The sequence below is a fragment of the Eurosta solidaginis genome, chromosome 1 (genome assembly GCF_040869045.1).
Source record: "Eurosta solidaginis isolate ZX-2024a chromosome 1, ASM4086904v1, whole genome shotgun sequence".
NCBI lineage: Eukaryota > Metazoa > Arthropoda > Insecta > Diptera > Tephritidae > Eurosta > Eurosta solidaginis.
Window position 1 is genome coordinate 368,520,450 of NC_090319.1, and position 15,018 is coordinate 368,535,467.

The 15,018-nt window shown below is 34.3% G+C and overlaps 1 protein-coding gene across 1 annotated transcript in view; it reads left to right on the forward strand.

Moving 5' to 3' along the window:
- Syn (synapsin) overlaps positions 1-15,018 on the forward strand; it is a 153,002-nt gene that overhangs the window by 118,492 nt on the left and 19,492 nt on the right. Inside the window, 2 exon segments of the mRNA XM_067762942.1 lie at positions 4,169-4,386; positions 10,369-10,465. Coding sequence (XP_067619043.1) covers positions 4,169-4,386; positions 10,369-10,465 — 315 coding nt within the window.

Here is a 15,018-nt window from a genome sequence, read left to right on the forward strand (position 1 = left end):
ATTGGAAGAGAAGCTCGTTAAATCTCTTCAGAGGCTAATCGCGCCGAGTATTTAATATTAGCACAGATTGTTTTAATGGTATATTAATTCTACATTTTAACAGCATAAACAAATCGAGGTAGATATAAACCTTAATGCCCTGGGTGAAAAAAAATAATTGATGTCATGTCTGTCCGCCCTTTCGATAGTCTATTTGTAAAAGCGTTTTTTGAGTAAATTTTAGAGATATCTAATTGTATGACAAAAATCAAAGAGTAGGAGGACGTTAATTGGAAGAGATCCTCGGCCTAAACATCCTCGGAAAATGCTTAATTTTCGGAACAGACTATCTTCTTGCAATCAGCTTTTGTTTCAAAATTCTACTTGAAAAATTTTGATTTCTATAGAAATGTCGAACAGCCGGACAGTCGTGCCAGATGCATTTAGTTTATGTAATATCTCCGAATAGATTTTAGGCCAAATTTCGCTTCCCAGTTGCGTTGTTACAAATTGGCGGGAAGGAACCTACATGTTTTGCGCCGACTCTGAACGGCATCTGCAAGGTAGATGCATTTTCACTGAGAAGCTCTTCACAGCGAAATACAATCGAGGAAAAATTTGGAAAAACGTTCTTCTAATTGAAACAAAATTTTTCTACATATATTTTCGATGTTGGTTTTCCCGAGGCTTGAACCGACGACCTTCGGTATGTTGGGCGGAGCACGCTACGACTGCAGTCAAGAAAGTTTATAAAATCATTAAATCGATAACAAAACAACAACTTTTCAATAAAAAATCGAAAACACGCCGAAAATAATTCGACAACACTCGATAACATTGGACAACAGCCAGATAATCTTATGATACCTTTTCGATAAATAGTCGATCACTTTTCGATAACTTACGGATAACATATCGTTTAATAACAAATCGACAATTTTTTGCTAACAATTTGATTACCTTTCTATAATTTCTGGATAAAAAACAGATAACTCGTCAATTCAATGTCAGTAACTCATTGATAACCTTTGTTATCGAATATCATCCTCATTAATAAGCGCTTAATCGCCGAAGTGATTTTGGCCGTTTTGTAACAAAGCGCACCGCCAAGTGTCCTTGTGTCCAGATAACTGACGCCGATTTGAAGCACGAAGGAAGGTCAAGTCGTCCTTCACCTGCTTTTAACAACTCAGTGGAGTTCTTTCCTGTTGTCTGCTCCCAAACTGCTGTGTCAGTTGAAATATTTTCATTGCCGGAGTTTCTTTATCCATTCCATTCGCAACCTTCACAGCAAAGCCTTTCGACTTTTATTCGCTGTTTTATCCTTATATGTGCTTAAAGCGAACACAACTCATCTTTATATCTCTTTCCATAGACGAAGTCCTCCACAATCTCCAACTCATGTCCGTTCACAGAGACATGGCTCCACGTCGATTTTATTATTTTTGGTGAAAATAAAAATAAAACAAACTAAAAATCAATAAAAACATAAATTTCTCACAAAAGTTCTCGGAAGCACTTTAATAAGCTATTTTAAAATAAACCGCAAATGTTGTTATAGGCACATGCAAAAGCAAAAATTTTATTCAAAAATTTCCTTGGAAAACCATACGATTTTCTAAGTACCACTAGCACTTAAATATACAAAATTTCACATTTGTTTATTTAGGCACTTCCTATCAACGTTCTCATTTATAAATGAGATGGATTTTGTGTACTATTCATTACCAGCTACCCTGTAGGAAAAGATATTAACTATAAATCTACTTTTAACTAATTAACGAACTAACTTTTAACTAAAATCTAACTATCGTAAGATTTGGGAAAAAAGCACAACAGTCACGTTTCCAATAATTTTGATACATTATTTATTTAACATAATTTATTTCAAAGAAACAAAGTAATAATGGGGCAATTCTAGTATTTTTTTTTTTATTTTTTTTTCCATTTTTTCATTTTCTACATTTTTTTTTCTTTTGTATGTGTATTCTAAACGAAAATCAAATTGGACTACAAACACGCTGTCCCACCCGATTCATGGTTATTCAGCTATCTACCATAGTCCTGAACCAGGAATTTACTTTAAAATGTAAGGAATCAGACTTCCTGATGAAGGCGCGAAATTGTGTCGAAACGCGTATAAGAAAATAAACTTTTGTTTCATTAAAATAATATCCTAAAAGCATCATAATTTGGGAAATTAGGAGGCTTTGCTAATCACCTAGCTTCTCAGGAAGTTATACAAAAATTTTAGAGAAAATTTCATATTTCTTTATTCAGTCTATGATTTACAAGAATCTTACAGACTATATTAAACATTATTAAACTTAAGGATTGTTTACAGTAAAGTTAATTTAAAATGGAAAATAACATATTTTTAAAACTTCGACGAGACAATTAGAGCGCGAGTGATCGGGCCATTAAGTGCGTAATTAGACCTAAACTGGTCAATTACAAACATAGTGTATTGGCGCAAAGTCCGTGATGGAACATAAACGAATATCCGATCCCTTTCTCATCTTTCGGATGCTTCCTTCCTTTTGTTGCATACTACATTCAACGTCTCTAGTCTATAGCTTACAGAGAAATTCGAAAATTTTGTTAATTTATCGACCCTTGTGCCAACTGAAAGAATTTTTGCTTTTTGAGTGTGTAACTCAGCGGTATGGTATTTTAAAATATATTTCTTATAAATTCACTTATGGCCGGTTTTTCAGTTCGATTTTAAACTACAGTTAAAGCTATATTTAGTTTAATCTTGCCACTTTGTTCGAAAAAACCGGGCATTAGTATAACCATACCTGCGCCACCTAGCGTATTTTCTTTCTTTTTGTTGTAATATGTTTAGCTCGAAAGGAAGTTATCTAAAAACTGGAAAGCTGCAAGTTTGCCCAATCGTGTACCAAAAATAGGCGGACGAACAAAAAAGTAATATATTTTGAAGCTCGGAAAAAAGTTATCACAACCTTCGAAAATTTAGTTTCCAACACAAAATTATTACAATACTACTTTTTTCTGACTTTACACCCAGTTCATAAGTAACAATTTATAGTTAGTTAAAAGTGGGTTACTTTTCAATATCGTAAGTGAAATTGCTAATTATTTCGTAAGGGGTGTCTGCTCCAGGTATAGAAAGTATTTGCCTTTCACTAAACAAAATTCATTTTCAATGCCAAGGTCGGTTGGTAAAAATTCTGTTTATGCCAATAATTTGTACGCAAATCGTTAATCAAGGACAGCGGCATGCATCTTTAAAGTTATAAATACCGAAAATCAATCGAAAAATTATTTAAAAAAATAAAAAAAAATAAATGTAAGGCGCGATAACCTCCGAAGAGATCTATGGCCGAGCTTCTCTTCCAATTTGCGTCGTGCTCCTCTTGATTTCCCTACAAATTGGCCGGATGGGACCTACATGATTTTATGCCGACTCCGAACGGCATCAGCAAGGCAGATGAGTTTTCACAGAGAGCTTTTCATGGCAGAAATACACCCGGAGCGCTTGCCAAACACTGCCGAGGGGCGACCCCGCTTAGAAAAATTGTCTTCTAATTGAAAAACCTTATTTCTAAAATTTTGATGTTGCTTTGCCCGGGGTGTGAACCCAGGGCATACGGTGTGGCAGACGGAGCACGCTACCATCACACCACCGTGGCCGCCAAGGCGGATACATTTTTCAAATTTCCAATTACGTGCTAGATGTGATGCGCAATGAGTGTGCAATGTGTGGAAGTGCAACTAATTGATTATATATAAAAATTCTGCCTGAAAATTGTTAGTATATTTTGCTAAAGGAATAAATAAAAAATGAATATCATAAAAAAACTTCAAAACCAATTGCCAATTGACATGATGCGTCGATAGCCAAGCTGTTTCGGCGTGACATGATTAATCGTCACGACGCGTCGGCGGGATTGATTTGGTTGATCTGTTGCTTGTTTGGCTATGAGCCAAAAATTTAATCAACATAAATTCAATCATGTTTTTTTAATAAACAAAAACCTGAAATACATATAAAGCTTGAAAAATGTTTCTGTATTATATGTACTAGCAGCAAAACTGTTTGTAATAAACCACAATTGTTGAATTTTTTTTTTTGTATTCCATCGCTAGTAGGTATTTCCTGAAATAACACTTTTTGTGCAATTTTTAATACTTTTTTTGATTGGTTTCTTCTTTGTGTTTACAGTTCAGCTGGACAAAGTTTCCGTGCGTTTTAAAGGCAGGTCATTGCCATGGTGGTGTTGCCACAGCACGTCTCGAAAATCAAAGCGCTCTACAGGATGCAGCCGGCCTTGTCACTGGATCGGGCAATGATGCCCATTGTTATTGTACTATTGAACCGTATATTGATGCAAAATTCGATGTGCATATTCAAAAGATTGGCAATAATTATAAGGCTTTCATGTAAGTACCACATGCTATAGTTTTTTATGTATCTGTATATATATTTTTATGCACTTCTACAGAGCGCAACAAAAGTACTTAAACTAAATATTTTTATTTACTAATATAGTTTTTTAAGTAATTTTGTTAAAATGACTGATTTTGAACTTGACGGTAATATTGCAGTTTTTTTAATGGTCAGATTTTCACATTGTTTTGAGAATCCTCAGTTTTCGAACTCGTATTCAAGTGTAAATATTGACTTGATGTGATATGTCACACAGGCTGCATGATTTTTAAGATCTGTTGTGATCATATCAGGTAAACCAACATAATCTCATTAAAGCTGCCAGTGACAATTTTACTACATCACATCTAGTGATAACAAATCAAGGTTTTATCCGATGTTACATAGTATGACGTGATAAAGTAGAACAAAATCAATCGATAACACATCACTTCAAGCGCAACAATGAGACATCATTTGTGTTTATTTAGCATGAAATAATATCATATAATGATGTGATTATACTTATGTGTATGATATAATGTAATGTGAAGTCTCTAGAAATGATCTCATTCACGTAAAGCAGAAAATATTTGTATTGTGGCGAATATTAGCAATTTCAATAAATCACTATATCGCCAGTAAACAAAAGCTACACAAAACAGCAAGCCTAATACACACGCATACATAGAAGGCAACGACGAATATTTCACACACATAAGCAGCGAAGAGAATATTTGACACACATGTAGACATAACCTAAAGATATGCAAGCATGTAGCCAAAGCCAATTAGAGGTACATAAACGAGAAATAAAAAAGCAACTATTCAAAGCGGCTGTTCGCGAAAAGTCCAGATCCTGGGAGAAATAGGTGAACGAGGCGAACTGAGAGTATTGTGATTTTAAACGTTGTAATCAAAGTACGCCAGTAATTTAGTTGTGAAGTACTACTACCGTGGAAGTTTTGTAAACAAAGAACGTTTTACTTTACTGAATATTTTAATTATTTGTTAGACAGTTCAGCGATAAGAACGATTACAGAGGGTGCAAACTAATCGGAGATTTCTAAAATTCGCAAAAGTATGATAATTTCAAGTTTGCTGCGCACTATTGCGAGCTTGAAGATTACAAAAAACTTTAGATTTGTTCTTTTCGAATGGAAGCTGAAATTTTGATTGAAAATAAAATCAGCATTTTAAAAAACTGCTTTTAGAGTTTTGTATTTCGGCAACCCAACAGCTTCCCTTGAGTATTTCGCTAACCTCCCTATTGCGCTATGATTTCCAAAATACCCTTTGCCTTATAAGAAAGAGAATTCTTTATTAATTTATTCAAAATTTCCTGCTATATGCTTAAAGAAGTAAACCGTACACAGCACAAACAATTTTTCCGCAAATAAAGTATATGATGTGATATTTTGGGACTCATGTAAGTTTAAGGAAAAGATGTTATGAAAACAACATGTTTATAACAACATTGCTAGATATGTTTATGGGTTGAAAAGATTTGACCACGTATCTCAACATGCTGAAAGGTTGCTAAACATTTCTTTCGAAAATCTATTAAAAGTCAAAACACTGTCCTTCCTCCATAAATTGATACACATGAAGGAACCTGACTATCTATATCGTAAGCTTATTTTTCTGCAATCATCAAGATCGGTGCTTCTTCTTAAGCACATCAGATACCGCTCGCTAACCTCTGAGCGCCAATTCTTTGTTACTGCAATACGTCTTTGGAACTCGCTACCTACAAGTCTTCGACTCTTAAGTAATGCTCTGCACTTCAGAAAAGAGCTAACATCATTTTTTAACGACTCTTAAACTGGATCTCAAATTGTTGTTGTTAAAATGTTCATTTCTAAGTCCTTTTCCTTTCTCTGTGTCTTCTTTCTTTATTTGTTAAATACTATTCAATCTATAACCAGCCAAATGTTATCATCACTACTGCTGTCTTTTAATATTTATTAACTACTTTTCTTTAGTTTTAAGATTTACATTTACATACATAAATATTTCACTATTGTCCGTTATATTTAATTTAATTTGATTAATCTAATTTATTATTATTATAAATGTTCAATTTTTATAGCTCATGCTATTCATGACTAGCACTGTTAAATAATTTGTAAAAATAGTTGTGCTAGGAACAAATTTTCAAATAAATACATACATACATACATACAAACATGATTTATCTTGCTTTGATGTGACGTAATGCTAACATAATTATGAAAAGATGTTATAGTCACACGATGATAGTCATTTGATGTGACGTGATGCTAATTTGATGTAATATGATTATGAAAATGTTATAATCGCATGGTGTGTTTTGCGAAGGTTTTATGTGACGTGATGCTAAGTTGATAGAACATGATAAGAGATTTGGTTATGAATATATGCGATCTTATGACGTAATGCGTAGTGCTAAGTCTTTATGACTACATGTTGTTACATAATGTAAAGGAATTTCGCTGAATGTGAGAGTGAAGGCAAAAGAAAATAGAAGAGGGGGAGGACTACGAAAAAGGGCTACAGAGCAAAAAGGGAAGAACAATTAAAGAAAGTGGAAAAGTCACAAAAGATGGAAAATGAAAAGAGAAAAGAGGGTAATTATGATTATAATGATATTGATTAATGATAACATTGAGAAGATGTGGGCTAAGGCGTATTTGAAAACGAAAGCAAAACTAAAGAATTGTTCTGCACTGTAGTCTCTTTATGGTAATAGCTACGAGGGTTATGGTTACGGTTATGGTCACCATGACAGCTGAATACTACCAGTTTCTGTTTCAGTGATATTCATGTTCAACAATTGGTTCCAAGGTAACATTATGGTGATTATCATGGCAGCAATGGCGGTTATGGTTATGGTTACGCTTGTTGGTATGGTTTATATTTACGGGGACAGTTATATTGACATTTATTGACAGTTAACTCATCAAACTCACATATGCAGGGTCAGTTTTCACAGTAAATAATGACAAGCAAGTAATCACACTTCCCACTATATACTTTAGGCCGCCCCTGTATATGTTTGCCTAGCTAAAGAGAGCAAGACTGCCGATTCCACCAGCATTACAAATAAAGGTAACAAAAATCTCTATCCACGCTCTGCATTAACTTATCGTGGTCTGTGCTTTATTCGTGATGCCGCGTAATGAATGTAAAGTATCGTATTATATTTTAGGCGTAACAAGAAATATTGAACCAAAATATATTTCAACATACACTCATGCGAACTTGTGCATAGAAATGCATGTATCACGAATACAGTGCATCAACACTGTCAATGGCAAATGCTACATATATAGATTAAGTTGTCTGCTGACTTGCTGACCTTGATTTTACAACGCATACGCCACTCATCACTGGCACCACAACAATCGGTTGGTTAAGTGGTTTGCTGGTGGTTGAGCGGTCAGCTAGTTAATGAGCGAGAAAAGTTATACGAGTAAAGATCAAATCAACCGACGGTCAGTGACGTTGTAAGTAATACAATTGTAGAATAATTAAAATGCGCGTCATCAATGATTGAGAAGCGCTGATAAATGGGAAGTTGGCGCAAATGCGGTGGGGTGAATGTACAGTGGTCAGGTGATGTGCAATCCGGTTAGTTAAATATGATAGTAGATATATCCGTCTTAACCTATATCCAATTTAGTTAGTGTATGTATATGGCTGATCAGATATGTTATATTGGCAAAGCTAAGCAATCATATGAACTTTCACGATGTGATACAATATAAAGTGATGTGAAGTGATATTTGGCGTTATTTGATATAATGAAACGATGTGAGTTTGTGCTATGTTCATTAAGTTTTTGATTTGATGACATAAGGTTTGCGATGCGATGTGATATGATGTTGTTGAATGTGATGTAATGTGACATCATGATGAAAATGAAAGATATTGACATAATATCACTGATTTGAAGATATATCTCCAGACAACCGATTATTATAAAATTTGCGTAGTGGCGCAGAGTATTAGTTCCGGGGAAAACTGGGCAGTGCCCCTACTCAGGAAAAATAAAGTTTGAATTTGCCATTATTCCAAATGGTTTTTAGGGAAAAGTTAAATGCAGTATATTTCCGGTGATATTTCTAGACGGAGATAAAGATCGAGGAGGAGGTGAAATCGGTGAAGAAAAAGGAAAGCAAGGGGACAGGAAGATAGTGTGGAGAGAGCAAAAAGCAGATGTAGAGAAGGGGCGAGCTAAAGATAGCGGGATGTTTATAACAAGATTCATTCCTAGGATAGGAATAGTATTTGTACTTATATATGGAAGTAAGGATAGGAATACGAATAAAAATAGGGATGGGAATGGAATAAGGAATAGGAATAGAAATAGAAATAAGAAGAAAAGTATGAATAGGAATAGGAATAAGATTAGAAATAGGAATAGGAGCAGGAATATGAATGAATGGGAATAGGAATAGCATTAGGAATAGGTATAAGAAAAGGAATAGGGACAGGAATGCGAATAGGTATAGAAATAGGAATAGGTAAAGGAATAGAAACAGAATACGAAAGAGAATTGGAATAGAATTAGGAGTATGAATTGAAATAGGAATAGGATCAGAAATAGAAATAGGTATGGAAATAGGATGAAAAATAGGAGAGAGAATAAAAAGGAGAATTAGAATAGGAATAGAAATCATAATGATAAGAGGATTACGAATACAGTTGGAGCAATAATAAAAAAGAAATATAAAAAAAAGTAACAGAAGCAAGAATCCTAATAGCCAAAGGAATAAAAAAATTAATAGTAATAAGGACTAGAACAGGAAAAGGAATAGAAAGAGGAACAGGAATAGGTATAGAAAAAACCAGAAGGAAGTGGACGAGGAAAAAAGGAAAGAATGGAAAACGAAAGAGAGAGGAAGAAAAAGTAGTAAGCAAAGAGAGGCGAACAGATCCAGGAAAACTACATGAAAAATAAAACTGGGAAGTAAGATAAATAAGAAGGAACAGAGGAAAAAAGTACTAAGAAGAAAAAGGATGCTCATGAAGGGAAAGCGAGAAATAATAAAGGGCTTGTTTTATAATTAGAATAAATGCGATGTCACTTCGCGAAATGTGAGCTCGTATGTCATAACTAAGAAGTAATAGTTGCTTTGACACACATCTTAGATCAGATTGACAAATCAGACAAAATGTGCTTAATATCTAAAATATTATTCTTTCCTAATCTACATTGTTTTACTGTGATCATCATTGAGGTCTCTGAAACTATAACGTGATGATCAAGTGACATTTTTGTGAAATTTTATTTACAAAAGTTTTCCAGCTTAGTTCAGAAAATTTATTTTCCAATGAAATTTAACAAATTTAACCTCCAACAAACCACTGTGCATAAAATTACAACACAGCAGGTACGTACTCGTTAGCATTACATAGTCATGCTGCATCTGTTACGAGTAAACTTTCTGTTACAACAAAATAGGCTCCCATTTGCATTGAATCTCAGCAATTATGAATTGTAATAAATAAGAGTATGGGATATGATGAAAGAATGGAAGTTCATTACGCTAGGGCACATACGCAACAGCACTTTAGAAATCAATTCAACATAAAGATACATAAAAAAGGAGGGCGCGAACGTGCGGGTCGTTACCGCTGCTTTTGTTGTTGCATTCACCACTAAGTGCACATTCTCCTTGTCAATGAGCAAACAGCATAAATTGCAGTGAAAACAAAAGCTGATTATGCGATTGCTACAGTCAAAGACCTCCATTGCCGCCAATCAACCAAACTACCATCCGAAAGGCAGACAAAACGACCGCTTGCCAAGCGGAGGCAGCCAATAGCTCAACAATCGCGCGTAATTTAATAATAATAGCATTTAAGTATTTAAGTGAACACAAAAGTGCCGCTTATTATTTCGTGATTTATGCTTAAATTTTATTAAATGAATATTTCTTTTGTTTTATGTAGTTTCATGGTTCGTACGCTCTACCATTCTAATTCGCTCTCACGATATCTCATTACAGGCGCAAATCGATCTCAGGCCATTGGAAAACTAATCAAGGCTCAGCGATGCTTGAACAAATCACCTTAACGGAAAAGTACAAGTCCTGGGTTGATGAGGTGAGTTATAACATTAACAACAAGCACAAATAGTATGATAAAATTGAAAGAAACAACAACAAAATTCAAACAGTTCCCATGCGAATGAGTAAGCGTTTGTATGAATGGCAACAGCCACCATCAATGCAGCGTTTATGTAATAATATCAGTTGATCGAAAATGAAATTTTGAAATTGTTTGCATTAATCAAATCCGGTTTGTATTGCTAACTTAACGTGGATTCTTTTCTCTTGAAATTTTCGAGTGCCTTCATTCACAAATGCGCGGTTTTAGGTTACATTCGTTTATGCGCTTTTAGTCAATGGTTCATACATTTATCGCAATTCATATTTGACTCGTGCTTATGCTTTAGTGCACTAATAGTCGCTTTGATTTATTTGACAGTAATTGTCATATACAAATATACAAACATGCAAGTCGTTATATCGGTAACTGAACTTAAATTATTAAAATGTTTACTGAATGTAATTGAGTATCTCAAATTTGGTGATTTTTAAATTTTGCAAAATTCATTTGCGGAAATTGGTGAGCATTTTTGGGAATTAGGGTTTTAGTCAGAGTGTGAAAATAAACAAAGTATTTGTATAGTCTTGATTTTCCGATAGGGTGGATAATTGATGTATATTGAAAGGATTTTAAGTCATCCCTTGTCAAATTTTGTTTTGGAGACAAATCGGTTTCGGCGTTGCGCCACCATCAGTATCAATCTTTGTTCTCCTTGTCTCCAAAACAAATTTCACAAGTGATGACAGAAAATCGTTCCAATATACATCAAAGCATTTGTATTTTATAAGGGCATTCCTGTGCTTGTCTTCCACGCGAAAAACGAACTGTGCTGTTGCGGGTTATGTTGCAAATTAATAAGTCTAACTTTAAGACTATTTTCGGAACATTTTTACGAGTTTGTGAATACTTTGCGACCATTTCCATTTCCGTTGTCGGCATTTTTATAGGTCTACTTCGGGACTTGATAAGAATATTTTTTAAATAATATTTTTAGACATAAATTTAACTATATTAGTACCATGCAGGACTTTCTGTAGTGATGTGGGTACATCGTCTGCACCATTTCGCTTATCTTCAGGTTTATCTCTGGTAAACTTCGGAACTGATTGCTTTCAAGTTGGTTTCGAAACCATTTCGCGATTGTTTTCAGGATTACTTTCAAGCTCATTTCAGAATTGTGTTCAGGATTACTTTAGGTTATCTCGGGAACATTTTTTGACTAGTTTGGAAATTTTTCAAGTACATTTACATAACACCTGACATCAGTCGAAATTTTTTGGGAATGTTTAAGTTTTCTCCACTTATTTCCAGGCGTGGGATTATTTTTTCCCTGCTTTCATTAGCCCTGGTCTAAGCACCCGAGGGGTCTTGACTCCTTGAGGTATATCATTGGTTTTGTATAACTTAGACAAGACAGCCTCTGTAACCGTCGGCACCAATGCGGGAGCTGTAAAATAAATTTTCTCTCGAACCATATAGTAGGACAGAATTGTTTTCGTTTGCAGTGAGAGGACTTTGCCCTTCCCATTCCTACTCAGATCAAAGTAGCACTCGTTGGCAAGAATTATTCTCCGCTGAAATCTTAGTTTGATATAGACAATTAACACATATTGCACTACCGAAACAATATTTTTTACTCCAGCATCATATGGGACAACGTAGTCTGTACAAATCTTTAGTTTCGAGAGGCTCGGAGAGTTCCTTCCCAATCCTAAATGAGCTGGTAGTGCTACTGAGTTATGCCGTTCTGAAGAGCCGTGTATATTTTTCAGGAAAATTAAATTCAGGCACCGTGGTACGGTAGCTCCTGAAATGGAACGGATAGGGAGCTCTTTTTCGTGCTATCAAAGCCCCGCTTTAAACCCGACGATGAGGTGATATTTGTTAATTCTTTTTTGGCGGCTTTTTCTGTGATGAATATCTGGGCGATAGTAAATTTATCTGACTTGAAATCGCATTAATAAAACTCAGTCTGTCGCTCCATAGTTGCCTACATTTAAAAGGGCAAAGAGATGCTCCGTCCATAATCAACACACTCTCTGGGCATCGGTTAGCAGGTCACCGTTTTAAATTTTACAGAAATTATCTACGCTACCTTCCGTATGTCACCGAATTTTATGAGAACATTTTCACTATCGCGCCTTTCTACCTCTACCTCTCTCTTTTTGAAAATATTCTCAATTCCTTCTTCAACTAAAAAAGGGGTTCGCACATTCTACTTGTTGCATTGAAAATGAACGTTGTTCAGTGCGCAGCATCCTTCCCTGGATTGCAACACAATTTTTCTCTTTGTACCAGTTGTTTGTTCATGATCGCCGGTACCTAATTTCTTCTTCGCTGGCAATGCGAGATATGCTCCCATTGCTTCTGTATTCCATCGGGTTGACGTATAAAAAAATACAAGGCGCGATGTAACTGCCAAGAGATTTAAGCGAGTTTCTCTTCCAATTTGTGTCTTGCTTGTTCTAATTTTTTTCCTACAAAGCGGTGGGACGAGACCTACATAATTTACGCCAATTCCGAACGAACGCCAAATCACTGCCGAGGGGCAATCCCGCTTAGAAAATGTTTTCCTAATTGAAAAAACTGGTTTTTAAATTTACTATGTTGATTTGCCCGTGGCTTGAGCCCAGGATCTTAGTTGTGATAGGGGGAGCATGCTACCGGCACACCACGGCGGCCGCCACATGTATGAGATAATAAAGAATTTTTCCAAATCTCTAAACGTCTAATGTTTTATTGGACTTAAATATTTCCATGTTTCGTCTATCCAGCCTATCTTGGATAGTGGTGATTTAAGTTTTTTCTTCAAGAGAACAGCAACCCATTCTTCAGTAGCGATCCATTTTCAGCCCAGCTAGACCTTAAAAGAATTATGTAGGTGTAGTATCGCCAGTGTGTCGTCTTTTAATAGTAGCTCACCATCAAACGGATGTTCGGTTTCTACCCAGAGCTTGAACCCGAACATTCGGATGTGTTGGTGAGCTGGTTGTACTGCATACTTTAATACTCCAACAGCCTTTATCAAAAAATTAAATTTTCCATTTTCTGGTGAGTCATATACAAATGTCTTTTAGCATATTTGTATTTTGCGTAATTATAGCCAATGTTAATAAATAAATATTTAATGCATTTTGCATGTAAATTTTATACGAGCAGCAGTATTTAGGTATTTAGTCTCCAGCACTAAAACAAATTATTTCATGCCAACGGCAAACAGCATCTAAATTGCTTATACAAAATTTTGAATTGAGTAATTTGTTTGACATTCCTATTAAATATACAACCTAATATATAAAGTATCAAAAAGGTTATGGATACGAATATCAACAACACGAGAAATTAGATTAAGCAAATTGCCAATGGCACGAGCTTTTACACCAGTTCTCTGTGTAGTTCATTTGTTTGTTTTGCCAACTTTCAAAGCTTTCTGGTGTTTAACGTGTGTTTATAAACAAATGTTTGTAAATATGTATGTATATATGGGGTATTCCATCCCATTTCGACCAAATTTGAACCCGACCGCTTTAGAATTGGCTGAAAGTTTTTCTTCTTTTTCTAGCTTACGAAAGACGTTTTTCAGAAGTTTTTAAAATTTTTTCATCCAACTCAAAAAAAGTTATGAATTTAAAAAAAAACACCGTTTTTGTTTTCAAAATGCTATAACTTTTTCAAAAATTAACCGTTTGGGATCTTTTTTTTTTTAATTTGAAAAAATTCAAAAAAATTTTTAAAGTTTTTTTTTTTGTAATTTTTCAGTTTTTCGAGAATTTTCGAATTTCCCCTTTTTTTTCTCATAAAAAACTTCAATCAATTCTGCAATCATCCCCACTAATCCCGGAGTGGGCCGAGAATTTTTTTTTTTTTTAATTGAAAAAAAAAAACTTTAAAATTTTTTTTGTATTTTTTCCGAAAAGTACATTTAAAAACATATTTAAAAAAAAATTATCCCAAACGGTCAATTTTTGAAAAAGTTATAGCATTTTGAAAAAAACACCGTTTTCCAACTCAAAATAAGTTTTAAATATTTTGAAAAAAACGGTGTTTTTTTCAAACTGCTATAACTTTTTCAAAAACTGACCGTTTGGGATCATTTTTTTTTAATATGTTTTTAAATGTACTTTTCGGAAAAAATACAAAAAAAATTTTAAAGTTTTTATTTCAATTAAATAAAAAAAAAAATTCTCGGCCCACTCCGGGATTAGTGGGGAATTGAGTGAAGTTTTTTATGAGAAAAAAAAGGCAGAAATTCGAAAAATCTCGAAAAACTGAAAAATTACAAAAAAAAACAACTTTAAAAACTTTTCTGAATTTTTTCCGAAAAGTACATTTAAACACAAATTTTTAAAAAAAAAAAGATCCCAAACGGTCAATTTTTGAAAAAGTTATAGCATTTTGAAAACAAAAACGGTGTTTTTTTTTAAATTCATAACTTTTTTTGAGTTGGATGAAAAAATTTTAAAAACTTCTGAAAAACCTCTTTCGTAAGCTAGAAAAAGAAGAAAAACTTTCAGCCAATTCTAAAGGGGTCGGGTTCAAAATTGGTC